Below are 22419 nucleotides of genomic sequence, written 5' to 3'. Positions count from 1 at the left end.
TGACTGCCAAGGACACCTCACAATGAAAAGCCTGTCTGTGTTGCAGTAAGATGTAACTAACAGAACACCCTAATCACATCGGCTGAATGGAAAACGAAAGTAGTTAGCTCATAGGACTAGCATTAGATAAAGGTTTCAACCAATCAGGTACTCACACATGTAGTCATGCGCCAATGTATTGTGTGGAATAGTATATACAGAACGTTCCGACACTAGTCGGCGCGCTTGCACAGATACCCCTTGTGTCTCTGTGTAACCGTCCCTTTGCTGCCATTGTAAGGTAATAAAGTATGTTTCTTTTACTCAACTCTGTTATATTTCGTGTCCTCATTTGACAAGGTTGTGTGATTGTGTTGGTCCTTGGGAGGAGAACCCTGTGGTAGGCTACTGGTGAATTCAATCTGAAGTGTTATAATGGCATTTTGTGAGTGTCCAAATGTCATAGGTCAACCGAATCCAGCCACCACAGTCTCCCACTCAAATCGTCCCGGACGGCTTGGAAGTCCAGTTTCTATTGTGAAATATTTGTTTTCGCGTCGAGTCTGGCTGCGAGGCAATGCAAGAATGGCTGCTCCTCCCAACACTGCTGGCATTGTTTTCCTGTAGAAGAGGTTTGAATCCCACTCAACTGTCACCCACCGTAATGGGCTAATAGTCTAGAATCAGTCTATTTCTAGAATCAGTCTACTTGGTCATATTTCGTGATCGGCTACCGACGGGGATGACTCGTAGCTACACTAAATCAATCGTAAATATCCTCGCCGTCGACCAAGCCTGCGATCCGTGTATTCTAACGTTACCGGGGGGCTTAGAAGAATAAGAAAAGGCGCGCAATGCCCCAGGCTTACAGAGACCACTGCATTGATCCCCAGAGAGATGGTCAACAAATTACACATTCGGTGATCAATTAATTACAGCACGCATCCCGAGCACACACACATGTATACGAACATTAAACATAAAAATATAGTCTCTACCATCATGGAATTGCATTATTTTATAGAATATGTGGGTGGCTCTTAAAAGAACCTTTGGGTAGATTGGAGCGTGAAAAGCCGCCTCTTTACTTGGAGCTGGTGTACTTGGTCACTGCCTTGGTGCCCTCGGACACGGCGTGCTTGGCCAGCTCACCGGGGAGCAGCAGGCGCACGGCGGTCTGGATCTCCCTGGAGGTGATGGTTCTACGCTTGTTGTAGTGCGCCAGGCGAGAGGACTCTCCGGCAATGCGCTCGAAGATGTCGTTCACAAAGGAATTCATGATCCCCATGGCCTTGGAGGAAATGCCGGTGTCGGGGTGCACCTGCTTCAGGACTTTGTACACGTAGATAGCGTAGCTCTCCTTTCTCGACTTTCTGCGCTTCTTGCCGCCTTTGACAGCGGTCTTGGAGACGGCTTTCTTAGAGCCCTTCTTGGGCGCGGACTTGGAAGCCGGTTCGGGCATTTTTCTAAGTGTCGTTTCTTCTCAAGAACAATTGTAAAGCGGCGGGTAGTCACCCGGTATATGTAGTGGGAGTATGCAAATGTTTAGGCAAGGCTCCCGTCATTTTCTGCGTTGAACTCTGACGTCCTCGTTTCCCCAACGAACCAAATTGACCGCGCATGCTCAGGAACTCCCTCACCCCCCAGCCCACTTTCCCTGCTGTGGGGCGTGTGGTCTGACGTCAATTTATTGGATGTAGCAGTGCCAACATTGTGGAGTGTAGTCCAAAATCCCTATGGGGAAAATTAATTATTTGAGACACATATGGACATTTTCTCCATGGTCATCCATTGTTGAAGCATTTTGTTTACACCTCCCACCCACATTTGTTTGGACCTCCCACCCATTGGCATATAATGGGCGAGTGGTGCGTGAAGTCTTTGTAAACAAAATGATGGCATTTGCAGAAAATAAAGTCAATGATTAATAATGACTCCGTTGAATTTAAAATACATTGTTGAGTTGAAATACATCATTGGAGATGAGTTTTGTGAATTTTGAAGCCCTTAGCCTAGTTGATTCTCAGGTCAGTGTTGAACCTAGCATGACACATCACAGGACAGCTTTCTCAAAATCTAGCAAACGACAAACCCTGATATGTCCACAAGGACACCAAAGCAGGTTGCTAGGTAGCCTAGATATGGTCACACTAACAAAAGGACACGGTCTGCAGTTGGATTGTTATTCCTTACTCAACTTACTTTTAATCCTCTTGGTTGGTTGAGGAACATAAGGCTGTGACTCTCTGCTTCCATCTGGCCCTGTCCTGTGCAGCATGTTGTGCCTTGTCCCAAGTTAGGTAGCCATTTTTAGTTCCGAGCTCACAGTTCTTCGCCAGGTTGTTTTTTGCCTCCCTTGTTTCCTCTTAAATTCCACCCCACTAAAAGTCCTGTCAGCATTGAGCCCAGGGCACCATGTTGGCATTAGGCATTTTGGGGTATTTCCATAAGAGCTCCACTGCACACTGTCGCTCTCACCGCTTTCACTCCTCACTGATATCAGCAGCCAGTTGTTCTGACAGACGTGTTCCCCATATTCTTTTAATGACTTGTTCACAGTCATAAATCTAAAAATTGGCTGCATAGCCTAGAAAATAAAACTATTCCACAGTAGACATCATTCACTATTGCATCGTAGATAGCTGTATCTGCTTGACTGAGTGTAGCGATTTATTTGCAGCTGCCTATAGGCTACAGTGGTGAATTTAGAAGGTTTAAGTAGTCTTCACATGCCTTAGAAATAAACTATATGTACTCTGTGTATCTCAATGATGGATGATTCAACACTGGCAGAGTAGGCCCTGTGTGTGCAAATCAGAAGCTGGGCCTTGGCTGTCACAGAGTAGCGGCAGGGCAGACTAAGGTCACTAGACTAGGGTGCTAAGGTAGCCTAGTGCGTAAGGACTAGGAATTGAGGGACCATATGACAGGCATATACATTAGGACTTGAACAAAGGATATTAAAACTAAAGTTTGTAATGAACAGTCTTTGAAGAGTGGACAGGGAGGGATGACCGTGGCCCACAGAAAGTGGCCCCAATAAGGTGTAAATCGGCACCAGACAGCTGAATCAACAGTATTGGACAGAAGGCACTGCCCTAACTTATAATAAGATGAACCATCAATCTGAAAAGCCACCTGTGACAACTGATAGAAGCAGCCTGTGACAACTGATAGAAACAGATATATTATACAACTGTTAGGCCTATGTGCGAAGGGCATCTCTCCTGCAGGACACTCACTGAGACTGTATTCTCTGTATGAGACTGTATGCTCTTGTTGAAGCAAACACCTTCTGTTGATCGCCTCTGGATTCTCGAGTTTCTACTCATGTTGTTAGCAATAGTCTAACATGGTAGGCTATAGGAGATTGATTCTTAGCAGTTCCCGCTCAGTCACTTATCTTGTTATTCCCTGTAGGCGTAAATACTGTGCTCAAGAACACAATCTTGCTTGAGATAAACATTTTTAGAAATTAAGCCAAATTTATTTCATTCTGCCTCGACCACGCCTATTCACATCAGGTAGGCTCGTTCAGAATCCCAAATCACACAGCCCAGAAAGAGCTAATTGCTCATATCACTCAACAATAAGCGCCTACATGTCCTTCCATGTAGGCTATAGGCCTATCTTCACTACATGGGCTGCGATAGGATCGGCTAGGCGACTGGGCTCCTGCGTTCTCTATAATTCTCATGGCACAATAGCCTAGCCACTCAAGATGCGATTCAGACATTTTTATAGCAAGGTCATCAAATTCAGTAAAAAGAAAACGACGCGTGTGTGTTGTGATGGTTGCTTGTCACTTTTTGCAATCCTATGTAACGCAGCCGGTGCGCCTCAGGTCACTTCACTGCATAGGCTACCAACCAAACGAGGACATTGCCCCAGACGAGGGTTGTAATAGGCGACAGACAGTCCAAAAAGACCAGGCGAAGTCATTCTGCAGGGAATCCAAATGTGAATCACCCAGGGAGGGCGAAAGGTAGCCTACACACACGGGCAGACACCAGCTTGATAGGGACCAGGTCTCAGCCCCAGTTTCAACGCTGTGCTTTACGCACCCCAAAAGAGACCCCGTTTTAAAACATAGCCACCGCTTCTGTGTACCCTAAATCATTTTAGCCCCTTGCCAGACAACTTGTCTCACTGGGCAACGATTTCTGTCCATAATCGCATGCACTTTTAGACATTTTAGGAGTCAAATGCCACTGGAAAGCTAGTGCGCACGGCTCCATCCGAGAGATGAACGGCGGTGTTTTTACCCGGTAGCGAATAAACAGACGAGGCCGCCGCTACCCAAACAACTTTATTTCGAACGACAAATAGGCTGTTCGCTGTCACATTCGCTTTCGGACTTGTGCTCCACTCCAACTTTGATTTTTAGCCCTTTATACACCAGGAGAAAACACAGGAGGAACATCATTTTGGTAACCGAGAGCTCCTCGGTGGTGGAGCTGAGTCCACACGGTTCTCATGGCGCGTTTAAGGCCAACCCCTCGCAGCGTCGAGGACTCACAGTCAGCAGGACCGACATACAGTACGTGTGTGATACCGCAGAGCAAACTCAAGATAGACATGGCAGAAGTCGCCCCAGCTCCCGCAGCCGCCGCACCGGCCAAGGCACCCAAGAAGAAGGCAGCAGCCAAGCCCAAGAAAGTGGGACCCAGCGTCGCCGAGCTGATCGTCACGGCTGTTTCCGCCTCCAAGGAGAGGAGCGGTGTCTCCCTGGCAGCGGTCAAGAAGGCACTGGCTGCCGGCGGCTACGACGTGGAGAAGAACAACTCCCGCGTCAAGATCGCCGTCAAGAGCCTCGTCACCAAGGGCACTTTGGTACAGACCAAAGGAACTGGCGCCTCCGGTTCTTTCAAGATCAACAAAGCAGCCGAGGCGAAGGTAAAGAAGCCAGCTAAGAAGCCCGCCGCCCCGAAGGTCAAGAAGGTAGCCGCCAAGAAGCCCGCTGCAGCGAAGAAGCCCAAAAAGGTCGTGGCTAAGAAGCCTGCAGCTGCCAAGAAATCTCCCAAGAAAGCCAAGAAGCCCGCAGCTAAGAAGGTGGCAAAGAGCCCCAAAAAGGCCAAGAAGCCCGCGACACCCAAAAAAGCCCCAGCCAAGAGCCCCAAGAAGGCCGTCAAGCCCAAAGCTGCCAAGCCCAGGGCTGCCAAGGCGAAGAAGGCAGCCCCCAAGAAGAAGTAAACGTCTTCTTTCTGTCCTCTTTACTATTACAAAGGCTCTTTTAAGAGCCACCCAACCAACTCCATAAAAGCGCATCTCCATGTATGGCCACCGAATTCACGCGGGCGCACTTCCAACAGTAATAATTCCGATATAAAGCACTTAATCTAATGGTACTGAAAACGTGCTGTACACGCTGGTGTTTCATTATAATACACTTCCACAGCACTGGTAATGGGAGGCTATGAATTTCAACTGTAGGGTAAAACTCATTTTCTGATGCATGTTAATGCTCAACTGGCGTGCACGGGGATCAGATCGACGCGTAGTTTATTCAACATTGTCTTTTTGGCGCCTGAAATGAGAGGAGTAGTGAGAGAGCGGCGGAGCAGCGCAGGCCGTGGGCGCGTTCGTAAGGATCAGGACTGCGCAGTCGATGATCAGAGCTGATCGCCGCCATGCTGTGACCCTTTGCATTGTGGCCAAATTCCGTCCCGACTCGCTCCAACATGATACGTACTCTGTTGCGTTATACATTATTGAAATTACAAATTCAAATAATTAGTAAAACGGTATTTTGAGAAACGCCCATAGACATGCATGCATTCTCTAAGTCTAAAGCGACGCACAATGTTTTGAGTTGGGGTTAAGTGGCACAGCGTCAGCCATTTCTGCTTGTCATGAGGGTTTCGCCAAGACTACAGTTTTCACGCATCCCTTGGTGAGTCGTTTTTTGTTGGGCGCCAGGAGGCTTAGGCCTACGGTCAGAGCCACGGCGCCGCAGTGGGACCTGTCCTTGGTGCTGAATGCGCTCTGTGAGACCGCCATTCGAGCCTTTGGAACAGGTGTCACACAAGTGGCTGTCGGTGAAAACGGCGCTACTCCTCGCTTTGGTCTCGGGTAAGCGTGTCAGTGATCTGTGTGCTCTGTCGACGCAGTCAGGCTGTCTCACCATCACCGGTGATTTCAGCAAGGCAGTGTTACATCCTAACCCATCCTTTTTGCCGAAGGTGGTTAAGAGCTCTTACAGATCACAGGCTTTGGAGTTACGGGCGTTTTATCCTCCACCGCATGAGGACGGGGAGGATGCTCGCCTACACCGTCTGTGCCCCGTCCGTGCGTTGGCGCGGTATGTCGAGGCCACAGCGGCGGTGAGGTCCACGCCTCAGTTGCTGGTTTGCTACGGCGCTGGCAAGGTGGGGTCGCCTCTATCCAAGCAGCGCCTGTCCCGCTGGCTGTGTGAGGGCATCACCACAGCCTATAAGGCAGCGGGCTGCCCTCTGCCTGGGAGGGTCACTACAGGAGTGGCTACGTCGATGGCCCTTTTCAGTGGGGTTAGTGTGGAGGATATATGTGCGGCGGCATCTTGGTCGACGCCGTCGCCTTTTATCCGCTACGATCTTTTGGATGTCCCGTCTGACTCGCTGGCAACATCTGTGCTGAGCACAGCTGTCAGGGGTGCGCGGCGGGACATGCAGTGATGGACTGATTGGGTGCTACTGGCCTCAGTGTTCAGTTCCATCAGGTAACCTGCCCTCAGGTTTTTCCTAGCAGGTGGATACGGCTGTTATCTCCACATCCCCTTTGGGTTATATGTGAGATTGTTGTGGTCGTAATTGACTTGTGTGAAGGACATAGTAGGCTAGAGTTACCATGCGTAACTGCGCCCTACCTAGTCTCCTTCTCAGCGCATCTCTTACCCCGCCCTTCAGTGCACTGATAGTGGCGGGTGGGTCGGGGCCTGTGTATCATGGCATTGTAAGGTTATAATGCTTGTGTTACTGTGGCGCCTTGGCCTCAGCCATGCCGGGTTTGATGTCCCGTCGGGATGTCAGGCTCAGCAGGGGTACATAGGGCATCGCTCGCTCCGCCTAAACCACAAGGAGCGAAACCTCCCTATGGGGCGAAGCTCCGTGAAATAGAACGATAGTTACCTATTGTAACTCCAGTTCTATGAGTGGAGCGTAGCCCCATAGGGCTTCGGGCCCTGCTGACCCTCATTCTAGCTCGCTGAAATATTTATATTTTGGGAGCAGTTTGATGGGTTTAGCTCTCTTTTATACAGTTTAGAGAGTAAGGCACCTGTACCTGATTGGCTGTCAGATGCGTTAAATTTTAATATTCATATTCAGTCTGCGTTGCCTTGGCAACGGGGTAAACAGCTAGGAGCGAAGCCCCCCTATGGGGCTACGCTCCCCTCATAGAACTGGAGTTACAATAGGTAACTATCGTTCTTTTGTACTGACACTCACTAAAAGTCAGGCTGAAATCGACTGCAGGGGATGAGGTCATTGTATAGGTCATTGTATAATTATGCCATTTCTGACTGACTTCTGAGCTGAACCAACTAGTAGGCTACCTGACTGCCTTTTATTATTATCATCAATAATAATCTATTTTTACAGATTAGCCTTTTTTTCTTGTCTTTTTTACTGCTGCCATCTGCGCATTTTTTCTTGCGTGGATTGTTGTGCACATGCTACAACACAGGAATTTCAAGCCTCGGCGGAACTCCACGACATAGAGCAGGGGGTGGGGGTGCCGCTCCGATTGGATAAGACGACAACGGCCCTGTGGCCAATGGGCGCCCGTTTCTGCAAGGTATAAAAAAACGGTGTTCCGATTAGCGTAGTATCATACTGTCGTAAATCGTGAATTACTGACGTAATCAAGATGAGTGGAAGAGGCAAAACAGGAGGAAAAGCTAGGGCAAAGGCGAAGACCCGATCATCCCGCGCCGGTCTTCAGTTTCCCGTGGGCCGTGTTCACAGACTTCTGCGTAAGGGCAACTATGCCCAGCGTGTGGGAGCTGGCGCACCGGTCTACCTGGCCGCTGTGCTCGAGTACTTGACTGCTGAAATCCTGGAGTTGGCCGGCAACGCTGCCCGCGACAATAAGAAGACTCGTATCATTCCCCGTCACCTTCAGCTGGCTGTCCGCAACGACGAGGAGCTCAACAAGCTACTCGGAGGCGTGACGATTGCCCAGGGCGGCGTGCTGCCCAACATCCAGGCAGTGCTTCTCCCCAAGAAGACCGAGAAGGCTGTCAAAGCCAAGTAAAGTCGTTACTGTTAAGTCTCCCGAAAACCCCAAAGGCTCTTTTAAGAGCCACCCACTTGAATCTTTTAAAAAGCGCAATGTGTACTTCTACGATCCTCTAACAATGAACTTTAGCTACCGTTTCACTTCACCTGTGTGCAGCATGCCTTCCAAGTTAATGGGGTCATTCTTCACCCAGCAGTTCTTTTTATATTAAGTCATTTTACACACCGTTGTTTACTGTGATGTAGGCTATAGGCTACAGTATTTGGGGGGGGGGGGGGGATTCTAGTGTTTCCCACTCACCATATTGGTGTTCAATTGGTTCTCAGAAATATCTTATGAACACAAAATACAATTTTGAGAAGACATTTGCCTTGTTTGGATGGCAGTTTCATCTTGCAGATTTGAGGGATTTTACATTTCGTGTTAATTTATTGATTATTATTTGTGTTCAGAATTTAGTGAAAATAAGGGATGCTTTCAGAAAACGTGTGTAAACAAGAGAAACTTGGTGGTGGCGGGTCACGGGTTAAATTGACATAAATTTGCCTCTAAAGCCAGGGCTCCACTGCAACGTTGTCCTTCAAATTACTTTGAAAATGATTCGTAGAAATCCCCCAAAATAATTTGACTAGAGTAGATTGAAGATAAAGGGAGCAAATACGCCCGTTGGAAGTGGAGCGAGGGAGGTGGATCATTTGAATTTTAGGCGCGCTTGACACCAGGCTCCGTGTCCAATGGCCACCGGAGAAGGAGGCGACAGCCAATAAAGCCGCACGGAGAGGCCGTCCAATCAGCGCATGGCTGCGGGCGGCGATATAAACTTGTACATAGCCGTTTCTCGAGATAGAACTCCCAACTCGCAGAGAAAGAAAGAAGCGTCATGGCCCGAACCAAGCAAACCGCCCGTAAATCCACCGGTGGCAAAGCTCCGAGGAAGCAGCTCGCCACCAAGGCAGCTCGTAAGAGCGCACCAGCCACCGGTGGTGTGAAGAAGCCCCATCGTTACAGGCCGGGCACAGTAGCCCTGAGAGAGATCCGTCGTTACCAGAAGTCAACCGAGCTGTTGATCCGTAAATTGCCTTTCCAGCGCCTGGTGAGGGAAATCGCTCAGGACTTCAAGACCGACTTGCGCTTCCAGAGCTCTGCTGTGATGGCCCTGCAGGAGGCCAGCGAGGCATACCTGGTCGGCCTCTTCGAGGACACCAACCTGTGCGCCATCCACGCCAAGAGAGTGACCATCATGCCTAAGGACATCCAGCTGGCCCGCCGAATTCGCGGAGAGCGCGCCTAAATTGGTCTGAGTTGCTTTATCATTTCAATACCCACAAAGGCTCTTTTAAGAGCCACCTCATTGTCTCTAATAATGAAGCCAATGTTTTACCATTCTACATGAGACGAAGCAATTTGCCTACCTCTATTGGCTGCAGTTGTGAATCACATTTTGGTATTTCAATGTCCAAAAACTAGGGCTGTGTCCGAAAGTCAACACTACATACAATGTAATATATACTGCGACTCATACTATTTAGTAGGCTACGTACTACACTAAAACACATATGATGGATAATTGTAGTATACTACTTGACGCCATCCAGTGGTGTCTGGCTCGCATACAACGGGTAGTTCCGACCTCGCAATCTGATTGCGAGCCGTTGTATATTCACTATATACTACCGTTCTATATGTACCGGATAATCAACGTTGGTCATCAACGACTATGTGTGCGTTAATTAAACCACTCGAGGCCGTGTGTTAGTGATTTTATAACAGCTATGGGGCGTTGTTAGGCAATCACTATAACACACGCCTCGAGTGGTTTGTTGCTTTTATACAACGGTTGTTACAGCTATTAGTGTAAAATAAACACAGCAATGTAAAATATTAACCTTTATTCAAAACGAAGCATCATTACCTCAATTCCGCCAAGCAAAATAATTCCCCTAACAAAAGGGTTGCCAAGCAACAACAATAACTACAATGCATTGGATCAAATGGGAGGCGCATTAATATATCAGTGACCGCCAGGCCATCCCCATGCACCCCTAAGTGAAGAGCGCGTGTCTCTAGCCCCGCCGGGGTTGAGCAGTAGCTATGGAGGTATTGGTATGGAAGTTGAGGTGAGAAGCACTAGCTGTGGAGGTCTTTGTAGGGACACAAGGGCACATGCTCAAGTTACTACTGCTAGTACTATACTAATAGATTAGACACTCATTATAACTCATACGGTTTTAATGAATTAAATAGCTGAAAAAGAACAAAAGGTATTAATATGAGTTTACAGCCTGAATAAGACTGTCATACTGAATATTCTTTGAATATAAGGAAGGTAGGAAGGAAGGAATGTAGGAAGGGATATAAATGCTACCACAGTAGTCATAAATGGGTGCCTGTATCTTTAAGAGAGCCTGCTTGTGTCCCCAAATTCAAATCCCAACTGACACTGAGCATCCCTTCATTCCCTTCAGTGTAAAGGCGTGCCGGCTTCAGACAGCTCTCTCTGGAAAAAGTATAAATGCTGCAGCTTAGATATTGACACCGTAGGAATCCTGGGAACTTGCTGAACATTTTTATGTATTACATGTCTGTGTAGCTTAAAAACTGTAGGCATGGCGACAAGTTAGAAAAGGGGTATGAATTAAAAATTAGCAGCTCGAAAGTTACAGTGGAGCGCCATTCGTTTGAATGGGGAGCATGGTTGTCGAACAAATCGTCATACCTCGAAAAAAGTCACACAGCTTAGATACTTCCATTGTACGAATCAGCACAGTTTTGTATAGTGTATGAGCTCTTAAAACTGTAGGAGTGACAGCAGTTTACTAAACTTGCTATGACAGTGGCGTTCCCCTTCAAAGAGGATTTCAATTTCCGCCCATTGTCCATTGTATTGTTTGTTGTTGAAAAAAGCTGAATATTTTGAAAAGTATGAAAAATATTAAAAATGTACCCCATAATGACCTTAAAGAGCTAAATATTTAGATACTTTAATGGTTTCTGTAGCTCAAAGTATGAAGGAGTTGAAGGCTGAAGAAGGTTTCAAAATTCCCCCATTGATTTCCATTCCCCAAATTTTTTGAAAAAGCAGAATATTTTAAAAAGTATAAAAGGTATTAAAAATCTGAAATAAGTCTCGGAATGTCCTTAAAGAGCTGAACATTTTGATACTTGAGTGGTTTAAGTGGTATCTTTTTCATGGGAGATAGTGGTGAAATAATTTTGAGCACTTCACTAGAGAGTGCAGCTGACTAGAGCGCTATGTTGGTGTGCTTCGTAAACATTTTCGGGCATGAAGGGAATGAATATCTCAAAATGCTCACGGAATATCACCGAGCACCCTCTTGTATTTTGAAGAGGTACCCCCAAGCTACAAGAAACAGCAAAGAAAAAAATTGCACCTGACAAAACAAGGTTCAACCCCATGGCTCCCGGACTATTGCGGCGCTGACCAGAGAAACTCGTTGTCCTCGCGGTAATCCCCGCAGAGCCCCGCTCATGAGACACCGGCTCCGAATGGAGCAAGATCCCAGACGATGCTGCCGAAGCATCACTCTGATCTTTCATTACCGTACACCCCAAGCACTCAGGGCGAGACAGCACCGAACTGCTGGACCTCGCCCTGCTCATAGTACAACCTTTCTCTCCCTGCCCATCAAAGTACGCTAAAGCACTACTATGTAGGCTAGCTACACCCGAGGTTAGAGAGCGGTCAACCGCTGAGGTAACAACATGAGATGCAGACTGTTTATCATCAAACAAAGACTCATGACCACCGACGTAGTGCAAAAATAATCTTTATTTAACTCGTCCCTGCAGACGCTCTCGTCGTCCCTAACTGGGATGGAGGGGACAGAGGGAGAACAGTCCATCTCCGTTAATTGTCATTGCGTGCGCCGCTTCTTGTGCCATGGAGCGGCGCCAGATGGGCCAGCACGGCGAACAGCGCCGGACTGGGCGCCGTTCTGAGTGCGCTGAGCAGGGGGCTGTGGAGATGGGTGCGCCGGACGGGAGGTAGATGCTGCCTCCGCCCTGGCCGCTCTCGCTCTCTCCCTCCTGTCACAGCGATGAGACGCCGAATGCTGGTGCTGCCGCTGGGTGGGTGCGCGCGCCGTCGCTGCCTTGGCGTGAGGAACAGTGAGGTGCTTGGAAAGCGGCTTCTGGTCGTCCTCCAGCTTCCCAAACCGCTCCAGTGCCAGGCCCACGGAGGACTCGAACAGTCCAGTGCGGCAGATCGGGGCATTGAGTAGCACCGGCTTATCCGCCTCCTTCATGCTGGTCAAGCCGAGCCACAGGTGCCACTGCTGCATGACGGAGTTACCCATGCCCCGTCCTGCGCAAGCTGCCGCCGTCTGACAGAGCTGGAGAGCCGCTCGCGTCAGATCGGCGGTCAGCGGACCATATACCTCCGTCATCTTGGCGATGGAGGTGCCCAGGATGGCGATGATGGAGATGGCTGCTGCAGACTGAGCGTTCAGCACATACATCTTCACTGCGAACGCCACAGTCGCCCTGTCCTTGGCCCCAGGTAGCTACGCCTTCCTGCTGGACGCCCATGAGACCGCCCCCGGGACCAGGTGGGACGCCAGCGAGTGCTCGAGGGACGGGGTTCCCTGAGAAATATCCCTCTCCAGCCCGACCACTTGGGTGGCGTGGAGAAAGGACTTCACAGGTGCCTTCGCTGTGACAGGCTGTTCCCACGATCCCTCGATGAAGGACTCCATGCGTGGCATCGCGGGGAGCAGCCTCTTCCCCTTCTTCGCCTGCCGGTCACCGAAGTAGGAGTGGCTCCATCCAGGCAGCTCCTCCTCGACCGGCTCCGGTGGTAGGGGGATGCTGACATAAGCCGCCGCCCTCTCCAGGATACCGGGAAACTCCCGGCGGAAGGACGGCATAAAGCTTCCGGTCACAGAGACCCTGTGCCCTCCCCCGGGACTCTCAGAGCGGTCCAACGAACCGTCAGAGTCCTCGGGTTCAGACACCTGGGAGGGGGCTGGACGACCGAACCGATCGCCGACAGCGCCTCTCCCCTCCTCCTCCTCCTCCTCCTCGTCCTCTCCCTCAGAACCGGACTCCGAACCGGAGGCGGCCATAGAGAGTGAGTCCACGGGGGTCAGAGGAACTTCCTCAGCAAGAAACGCAGCACGATACTGCCTATCTACCAACGGCAGGAGGTAGCACGGCGCGCACGGGGGAGGCACAAGCAGACCATCCCTCGCATGCTGGGCCCCGAGGCAGACGAAGCACAAATCGTGCCGGTCCGTCTTCGGGTTGAGCTTCCGGCAGCAACACTGAGCCCTTAGAAGGGCTTTTGGTGGGGCTTGAATGTCTCCCAGTCCCGCCGCTTCCAGGTTGCTGACCGCTTTGTTTATACTTGAGGTAAATCTTCACACTCAGTCAATATTTCAGCTCGCTGAAATATTTTGGGAGCAGTTTGATGGGTTTAGCTCTCTTTTATACAGTTTAGAGAGTAAGGCACCTGTACCTGATTGGCTGTCAGATGCGTTCAATTTTTAATATTCATATTCAGTCTGCGTTGCCTTGGCAACGGGGTAAACCACTAGGAGCGAAGCCCCCCTATGGGGCGTAGCTCCGCGAAATAGAACTACCGGACGATACGTCAAGTGTCGACGTCACCGAGCAGTCAGTGATCTGTCAACAGTCATGGCGGACATCGAAGCGGTATAAATTTGCCAAACTATATTAAAAGGTTACAGACTTTGTAGCAAAATGTGTCTGTGGGAAAAAATATTTTATTACCCAGCTATCTTAGTTACACCAATATTGAACTATTTTGACAGCTTTGGGTGGTGTGTGTGTCGTATTTATTAAGTTTGACAAATCTACGAAGCTTATAGCTAATGTTAGCTAACTAGCCATAGCCGAAGCCGGCTCTATGCTGGTTAGATTGTCTGGTTATATTCGTTATATTTGTTATGTTGACAACGTGCTCCACTAGATCACATGGGCTTGTTAATTCTGTTTTTGATATAGTTTATAACATTAAATTATTCAAGTAAAGTGACAAGAAAGCGATCTATCATTGTTTACACACACCATTATTTACCAAAACCATAGCAACGCTATTTCCCGGTCGTACTGCTGGACTGGGATTTGCCGGATGAGTTAAATTTTTTGAACGCATACGGACGTCCACTGGAGCGGAATTTTGTCCGCACCGCATCCCTCGGAGTCCTGTCGCATGCGGTCTGCGGACTCTCATAGGAAACGAATGACTTCCGGTCTTTTCAGAACCGTACCGCGGTAATTTTTCCGTAATAGGGTGAAGGCCGCTTTAGATTTGCCAACTCGAACGATGGTTTCGTATTGTAACCCTAGTTCTATGAGTGGAGCGGAGCCCCACAGGGCTAGCTCCTATTGACTAGCGAAATCCAGCTAGCTACATTGACTGAAGAAAAAAAAAAAACATACACGCACCTGTGTCCAACCAAGTCCGGTGCACCACTGTATAAGCGGGCTACGCCCGCACATCTGCCCCTAACCAAAATTTTCAGCGAGCAGACTGAGGGGTCAGCAAGTCTGTTCCCTGTGGGGCTCCGCTCCACTCATAGAACTAGGGTTACAATACGAAACCATCGTTCTATTTCGTGGAGCTCCGCCCCACAGGGCTAGCTCCTATTGGCATAAGCGGAGCTACACGACCGCACCATACACTCTTGCTGGCCCCAGTAAGGGAAAAACCAGTCAGGACACAAGCCAGGGCTCCAAGGCGAGACCATACTAACAGTTGATCCGACCCAAGCACTGGCCCCACCCCGCCACACTCAGTCTATCACAGCCGAGGGCAAGGAGAGGTACGTGGGGCGAGAGCTGGACCAAAGCGGTTACTCCGTAACAAGCCCGTCCCAGCTTCACTCATAAACAGGAGCGGAACGTCACTAGACGGGCCTGCTCCTACCTTAGCTGAACCGGTAAGACCCGCGTGAGTCATGTCTGCTTTCCTAGCAGGAAAAGACCCCGCGGCTCAAACCGGTTCTCCAGTAGCGGCGAGACCTGCCGTGGTCCATTCTGACTCTTTCACAGAAGACCCGGCGACTCGAGCCGAACACCTACATGAAACATCCTGTCTAACGCTGGCTCGCACCGGCGGCTGTGTTTAGCACAGATGACGCCACAGAGACAGAGGACATGGATAAAAGGAAATAACGGACAAAAGGAGACGGGGACGACCAAGTCGCCGCCGCACAGATGTCCTCCACTGACACACCATTGAACAGGGCAACTGACGTGGCCACACCCCTTGTGGAGTGTGCCCGAACAGTACCAGGCAGAGGACGACCCGCAGTCACGTAAGACTGGGCGATGCCCTCACAGATCCAATGGGAGAGACGCTGTTTCGACAACGGAGAACCCACCTTCCCTGGGCCGTGGCAAACCAACAACTGGGGGGTGGTGCGGACCGCAGCCGTGCGCTGGACGTAACACGTCAACGCACGCACAGGACACAACAAATGCAGGCGGGCCTCTTCCTCGTTCGCATGAGGTGGAGGATAGAAGGCTCCCAGCTCCAAATCCTGTGCTCTATAGGCGCCCCGGACCACCTTCGGAACGAAAGATGGATCCGTGCGCAACACAGCTTTGCTCCCATCACCCGTGATGAGAAAAACTGTCAACGCCCTCAGATCACTGACCCGCTTGCCCGACGTCAGAGCAAGGAGCAGCGCGGTCTTAATCGGTAGCCACTTGAGAGACATCCGCTCCATTGGTTCGAACGGCGCTTTACATAGCGCATCCAGAACCAAGAGCAAATCCCAAGGCGGCGCCGCAGCCTTACGCACAGGGCGAAGACGGCGCGTGCCGGCCAGGAAGCGTTTAACAAGGGGATGCCCGAAAACCGTAGTTTTGGCGAACCCCTCATGGCATGCGGAAATAGCACACGCGTACACCTTGATAGTGGATGCTGCCAAACCGCCACCATGATCCATCAGGTGCTGAAGGAATTCCAAAATCGCCTCGACCGAGCATGACTCGGGAGCGAAGTCCCTTTCCTCACACCAACGCGCAAAAGCAGCCCATTTGCCAGAGTAAACCAAGGCAGTGGAAGCTGCGCGCGCGCTCTGAATTGTACAGATCACGGCCGGAGAGAGTCCCCTATCAGACAATCTCCGCCGTTCAAGAGCCAGGCCACCAGCGGCCGTCCCAAGACCGGAGGTGCGCAAATTGAGCCCTCCGCCTGGGACAGAGCGTTCGGCCAATGAGGGATGTGCCACGGTTCTACAGTAGTCATGGCCATCACTTCTGCATACCATCTCGCCCAGTGGCGGTCCGGCGCTATCAGTATTACCGATGCACCCTCTGACCGCACCCTGGCCAACAATGGTAAAATCAGCCCCATCGGCGGGAAAGCATACAGCAGCGCCCCCGGCAAGGGGGCATGCGCGAACGCATCCACGCCCAGCGGAGGCTGGTCCTGCTGTTTCAGAGAGAACCAGAGGGGACACTTCGCGTTCTCTCTCGAAGCAAAGAGATCCACCCCTGCTCTGCCGAACCGGGTCCAGAGCTGAGCCACTATCTGAGGATGTAGGCTCTACTCGTCCGGGTGAGGCCCGCCCCGAGACATCAGGTCCGCCCCGACGTTCAGACGGCCGGCAATGTGCCGCGCTGTCAGCGACCGGAGATTGACATGAGCCCATCGCCACAGCGTTACCGCCAGACGGTGAAGCGCTGGCGAGCGGACTCCCCCTTGTCGGTTGATGTAAGCTTCTGTGGTCTGGTTGTCTGACCGCACCAGCACATCGCGTCCCTGTACCAGGTGTACAAAGTGGCGCAATGCCAGTAGCACCGTCTCCAACTCCAGGAGGTTGATGTGGCGCCGTTCTCCGACGGCCCAGAAACCACCTACGGCCTGGAACAGACATGTACCACCCCAGCCGCTTAGAGACGCGTCTGTGAAGACAGCGATGTGAGCCGACACCCTGCCTATTGGAACACCGTGCGCTATCACGCGCCGGTCCCTCCAATAGTCGAGGTCTGCTGACAACGACCCCGGCATCCGCACGAGGCGCCGTCTGTGCCTCACAGGGTCCAGACGAAGCCGCGCGAACCATCTCTGCACGCACCTCATGTGAAGTAGGCCCAGTGACACTACCACATGGGCGGCTGCCATGAGACCCAGAAGGCGCATGATCGACAGAACCGCGATTTTTCGAGAAGGACGGCAAACGCTGAGACTCTTCTCCAGTGTTTCCCTCCTTGAATCGGATAGCCGTGCTCTCATGGCGCTCGTGTCCAGATTGATACCTAGGTAAACAATCTGACGGGCCGGCCACAGAGCGCTCTTCTCCCAGTTGACTGCAAACCCCAGGTCGGTGAGATGCCTCACCACCGTGGCGGTATGCATCAGAGCCAACAAAGGCGACGGAGCCAGTACCAGCAGGTCGTCCAGGTACGCCAGGATCCTGATGCCCTGCCGGCGTAGTGGCCTCAACGCCGCCTCCACACAATTGGAGAAGGTTCTGGGGGCGAGCGCATATCCAAACGGGAGTCTGGTATATTCGTACGCCACACCCAGGTAGGCGAAACGCAAAAACGTCCGATGCCGATGAGCTATCGGTATGTGGAAGTAAGCGTCCTTGAGGTCTATGCTGGTGCAAAAATCGCCGGGAAGGAATGCCTCCAGCATTTGTCGCACCGTAAGCATATGGAACTTCAGATTCGCCACCGTTTTGTTGAAAAGGCGGAGGTCCAAAATTGGCCTCACGCCCCCGTCTTCTTTGGCACGAGGAAGTAGCGGGAATAAAATCCCTCGTCCCTCTGGTCTGACGGGACCACAGTTACCGCTCCCTTCGCCATCAGTTCTGCAATCTCTGCTGACAGAGCGGCAGCCTGGGCGGGACGCGGTATCACTTTCTCCACTACGCCCGTGAAGGGCGGTGGTGGGCAACAAAACTGAATGAGATACCCTTCCCGTAGAACACGCTGCAACCAGCTGTCCAGGAGACATCTCTCCTGCCAGACTGTGAAGCGGTTGGAAAGAGGTTGTGCCGGAGATCGCGGGAACAGATCGAGGAACCTGCCCTATTTTTAATTTGGCCTTGACCGCCACCGGACAGCTGAGAAACTCTGCTGTCCTGGCCCAAGGCGGGCCACCCTCGAAAGGGAGATGAAAAATCCCCATTGGGAGTTCCATGTCCCTGAACAGCGCGAGGATGAATGGCATTCCTGTCAAGAAGCACTTCATTCACAAAAAGAGGAAGTGAGTCGACAACGTCCGCATTGCTAACAAGCCGCCGTTGCTCATCCCATTGAGAGAAAACGGCGGAGTGTTGCAATGCGGGAAGCCCCGCCTTCTCATTTGCATGATCTGTCAAGGTGCCGTCTTTCGCAGACCGACTAGACGGGACATGAGAGGCGGGCAGTGATTTCGCGCCAACATCACACAAAGCAGCGGCGACTGGTGCACGTTGTGAGATGAAGTGTGGATATCAGACACCATAGGCCTGCTCCTTTTAGCTAAAGGCCGAGCGTTGGTATAACACACACTGACGGAGCGACGCCTCGGCTGCTCATGAAAATAGCTAGCCGAGGCAGTAAACATGGAAGTATTCTCACTGACCGGTGAGCGTGAAAACTCTCTACCTGTCGAACACACAGGGAGAGGCTCGAACGCTCGGCCCGAATGAACGAACGCCGTCTGGGGGTCTAGCGCATCTTTTTCGCCGCTAAACCCCGCCAGCGGTCGGTCCCGAGAAAACTCCGAACAGGGCAGTACAGCCATAGCACTTGGCCTGGGCGCACACATCCCCTCTGTTAAAAACCCAAGGCGGAGCGGTGGGCGCGCTTGAAGACGTCGGTCCGGTCCCGGCACCGTGGGCGGGGTAGGCAGGGGGATGTCGCGGGGGAGGAGCCGCGTGCGCAGTCCAGGAGCCCGGGTGAGCCGGTCCATGGGCCGTAGCGGGGCGGGACCCCGTGGCAGGTTGTTTAGCCTTGTGTGTTCGCCGGCGCTTGCTCCCAGTCGCGGCAGCATCAGCCGGAGCACGCGGACGTGCCGGCACACTGCGCTCCCCCGGAGCAGCGAGGTGGCGAGCGAGGAGGAGCCGGTCCTGCTCCTGGCTGCGACACTGCTCCAGGATGTTAGACACAGCCGCCCCAAACAACCCCTCCCTACTGACCGGTGAGTTGAGGAGGACACCCTTGTTTTCCTCGCGCAGACGAGTCAGGGAGAGCCATAGGTGGCGCTGCTGCACCACCGACGTGGCCATCACTCCACCCAGACAGGAGGCCCCAGGCGGAGGAACCAGGCACCAGGACCGCTGCAATGTCGGGTTCCAGAGGAGGAGAGCCGATAGCTGCTACGTCAGTCCAGCCGGTTACCCTCGTAGCTCTGCTGAACTGGCGAAGCGGACCTCTGATGGCCAACGGCCGCTCCCATTCAGCCTCGACGAACGCCTCCAGGTCAGGCATAGCCGGCAGGAGACGAGGAGCAGGCTGAGAGGGACGTCAGTAGCAGACGGAGCTCCACAGTGGGAGCCCCGTAGTCGCAGCAGCCTCCGGGACGGAGATACCGAGGTGATGCGCGGCTCTCTCCAGCAGCCGGGGCAGGTCGCGATCGAAGGAACCCTGCCCCGGGAAGGAGGCGCCACTAGCCGTAGTGGCTTCTGACGCAGATTGACCCTTGTCTGCCTCGGAGATCTCTTCCTTATCATCCGTAGGCGCGAGGGAGGTAATCGGGGCCGCCGATGTCCTCGCCGACCAGCTGGACCAGACCTTCAGTCTCCAGCGGCGGCGGAGCGAAGAAATGCGCCCGAAGCATCCTCTCCATGGGGTCCAGGAGGGCGCAGATCTCGCAGGCGGGGGACGGAGCCAGACCCGCTCTGGCGTGCTGCGGCCCCAGATAGCGGAAGCAGAGGTGGTGTCCCACGTCGCTGTAGCGGGAGCCGCAGACACAGAAACGATCCGGCGGATCAATCGGCGCCGGCAGGGGGTCATCTAGGGACGCCGCCAGCTCCGCTTGGGTCCGCTGAGTAGACATTCTTATCTTCTTTCAGTATCAATGCGAGCTGAAAAATTCGAAGGAGCAGATGTGCGGGCGTAGCCCGCTTATACAGTGGTGCACCGGACTTGGTTGGACACAGGTGCGTGTATGTTTTTTTTTTTTCTTCAGTCAATGTAGCTAGCTGGGTTTCGCTAGCCAATAGGAGCTAGCCCTGTGGGGCGGAGCTCCACGAAATAGAACATAGGTTCACACAAATCTTCACAGGGAAGAAACCGAAAATGACGTTTGGCGCTGTGACTCAGGTATATAACCTCGGAGGGTGGGGCCTCCTGTCATGCACTGCCAGTTTGACCTATCACGACAGACGCTGTATAAAAGCTTCCGTCGTAGGGTCGCGCATGCGCATCCCATAGGTGAAACATTGAAACTAATGTTAAAAAGAGAACCTGCTGGCTTGCATACTGTTCAAACTGAAGGAAAAGTTGGCGCTCTTAAAATTAGGCTGATTCAAATCTAAGTCAGGTGCGTGGGCCCAAATGCACTGATCAAGGAAAAATAGAAGAAAAAGCCCGCACACTGACAAAAAAGAGAGGAGGCACTCAGGATACAAATAAAAAGTGATTTAATGTGACAACACACAAAAAAAGGACCGCTTCGGTCGTATCAGACCATCTTCAGCCATGAATACAAACATTTTGTTTTCCTTTTCTAGCCCTATTTATCATAATCCACAAATCATGGGGAATAGGTCTTGGGCCGCATGCCGTCACGTGACTTGCAATACCGAGCTTTGGCCACTAGCCTAAGTCAAATGGCTTCATGCGCCGGTGAGCAACTTTCATTGAAATGAATAGGCAGCCATTTTCAATGCCGTCTCATCATACCTCCATGGCTCCGCCCAGCAGAAAAGAGCTCTCACTGTGTTCAATCACATCCGCATTTTCGACATAATAGACGGGCCACGTTTCGAGAATTGAACAGTCAACTCAAAAGTTTCGTGTAGAACAATTGAAAAGAAAACCGTCAAAAAATGTCTGGCCGCGGAAAAGGAGGCAAAGGACTCGGAAAGGGAGGAGCGAAACGCCATCGCAAGGTTCTTCGAGATAACATCCAGGGCATTACCAAGCCTGCAATCCGTCGTTTGGCTCGCCGTGGCGGCGTGAAGCGTATTTCTGGTCTGATCTACGAAGAAACCCGTGGTGTGCTGAAGGTCTTTCTGGAGAACGTCATCCGTGATGCCGTTACCTACACCGAGCACGCCAAGAGAAAGACCGTCACCGCCATGGATGTCGTCTACGCTCTGAAGCGCCAAGGACGTACCCTGTACGGCTTCGGCGGATAAGCATCGTCTCACCGTTTCTTTAGTCCACCAACCCAACGGCTCTTTTAAGAGCCACCCACGTCTACAATTAAAAGCGATGGGTCCATGTTGAGTGAAACTCGGGTATTAATAGTCAAGGCTCATTAAGGTTGTTTTTATTAATCGTGAGCTTGCATCTGAGGAGCTCCGAAATACTCATTGCGTTGTACACTCGCATATAACTACATTAACTACAATCCAGCTGGTTAACCGGAATGAATGGCTTGTTCGCCAACACTGTTGAAATTGTTTAATTGTAGGAAAACAGAAAAAAAAAATCCCAGACTTGGGTTTGTTGCCCATCCATATCAAAATTACCTTGCAATATTCAGTATGCTGTCCATATTCAGTATGCTGTCCATAGCCTATTTAAACAGCCTATGTACTGAAATCTTCCGTTTCCTTCTAGTCGGGCTACACTGAATTTGACTTGAATACTACGTTTAAAATATATACATGAACAAACGACACTAGATGAATAAGTATGCAATTACAAGGATGACAGTGCACAGTACATCAAATCGACTGTTTAAACTTGCATGAAACTGAAAGGTAGGGTTAGATCTTCAGTTTGAGGCAATGAGCTCCACATCGTACCATTTATTGAAGCAGATCCAGCCTCGCCGTCTTCCAGAGGCGGGAGTTTGGAAAAAGGGTGCAATAGCAAAAATTAGAGATTAATCTAGCTATAGATGGGACTATATGCTACTTCGATAACTATTGATCCCTGGAAAGATGAGGTACATATACATTGTAAAAAAAAAATAAAAAAAATTCTACAATCGCAGATTGGACAACAAAATGCACATTCGGTGACCAATTGCAGCATTTGCAGTTTGCGAGATGTACGAAAAGTAGCCAACAATCTAAATCGCCATGGAATTGCATTATTTTACAGAAAATGTGGGTGGCTCTT

General features: G+C 51.2%; 6 protein-coding genes across 6 annotated transcripts in view; 4 read left to right on the top strand and 2 right to left on the bottom strand.

The window, feature by feature from the left end:
* The window catches only part of LOC311321810 (histone H1-like), a gene marked incomplete at both ends in the record, with an annotated part of 149988 nt that overhangs the window by 27557 nt on the left and 100012 nt on the right, over positions 1-22419 (bottom strand). The gene's annotated exons all lie outside the window — the stretch shown is intronic.
* LOC311321884 (histone H2B-like) lies at positions 1064-1441 on the bottom strand (the record flags this gene model as incomplete). Its single annotated transcript, XM_084453899.1, has 1 exon — positions 1064-1441. The coding sequence occupies one exon, from the start codon at positions 1439-1441 to the stop codon at positions 1064-1066; it is 378 nt and encodes a 125-aa protein (XP_084310025.1).
* Positions 4558-5172, top strand: LOC311321806 (histone H1-like; the record flags this gene model as incomplete). The annotated part of the gene is made up of 1 exon (XM_084453821.1): positions 4558-5172. The coding sequence occupies one exon, from the start codon at positions 4558-4560 to the stop codon at positions 5170-5172; it is 615 nt and encodes a 204-aa protein (XP_084309947.1).
* Positions 7825-8211, top strand: LOC311321854 (histone H2A-like; the record flags this gene model as incomplete). The annotated part of the gene is made up of 1 exon (XM_084453869.1): positions 7825-8211. The coding sequence occupies one exon, from the start codon at positions 7825-7827 to the stop codon at positions 8209-8211; it is 387 nt and encodes a 128-aa protein (XP_084309995.1).
* On the top strand, positions 9077-9487 carry LOC311321831 (histone H3.2; the record flags this gene model as incomplete). The annotated part of the gene is made up of 1 exon (XM_084453846.1): positions 9077-9487. The coding sequence occupies one exon, from the start codon at positions 9077-9079 to the stop codon at positions 9485-9487; it is 411 nt and encodes a 136-aa protein (XP_084309972.1).
* LOC311321907 (histone H4) lies at positions 21174-21485 on the top strand (the record flags this gene model as incomplete). Its single annotated transcript, XM_084453921.1, has 1 exon — positions 21174-21485. One exon carries the CDS (start codon positions 21174-21176, stop codon positions 21483-21485), a length of 312 nt encoding a protein of 103 aa, XP_084310047.1.

The sequence above is a fragment of the Borostomias antarcticus genome, assembly GCF_949987555.1.
Source record: "Borostomias antarcticus genome assembly, chromosome: 19".
NCBI classification, from domain to species: Eukaryota; Metazoa; Chordata; class Actinopteri; order Stomiiformes; family Stomiidae; genus Borostomias; species Borostomias antarcticus.
The sequence above is the reverse complement of the archived record's forward strand: the minus strand, read 5'-3'. Positions and strand labels throughout refer to the sequence as shown.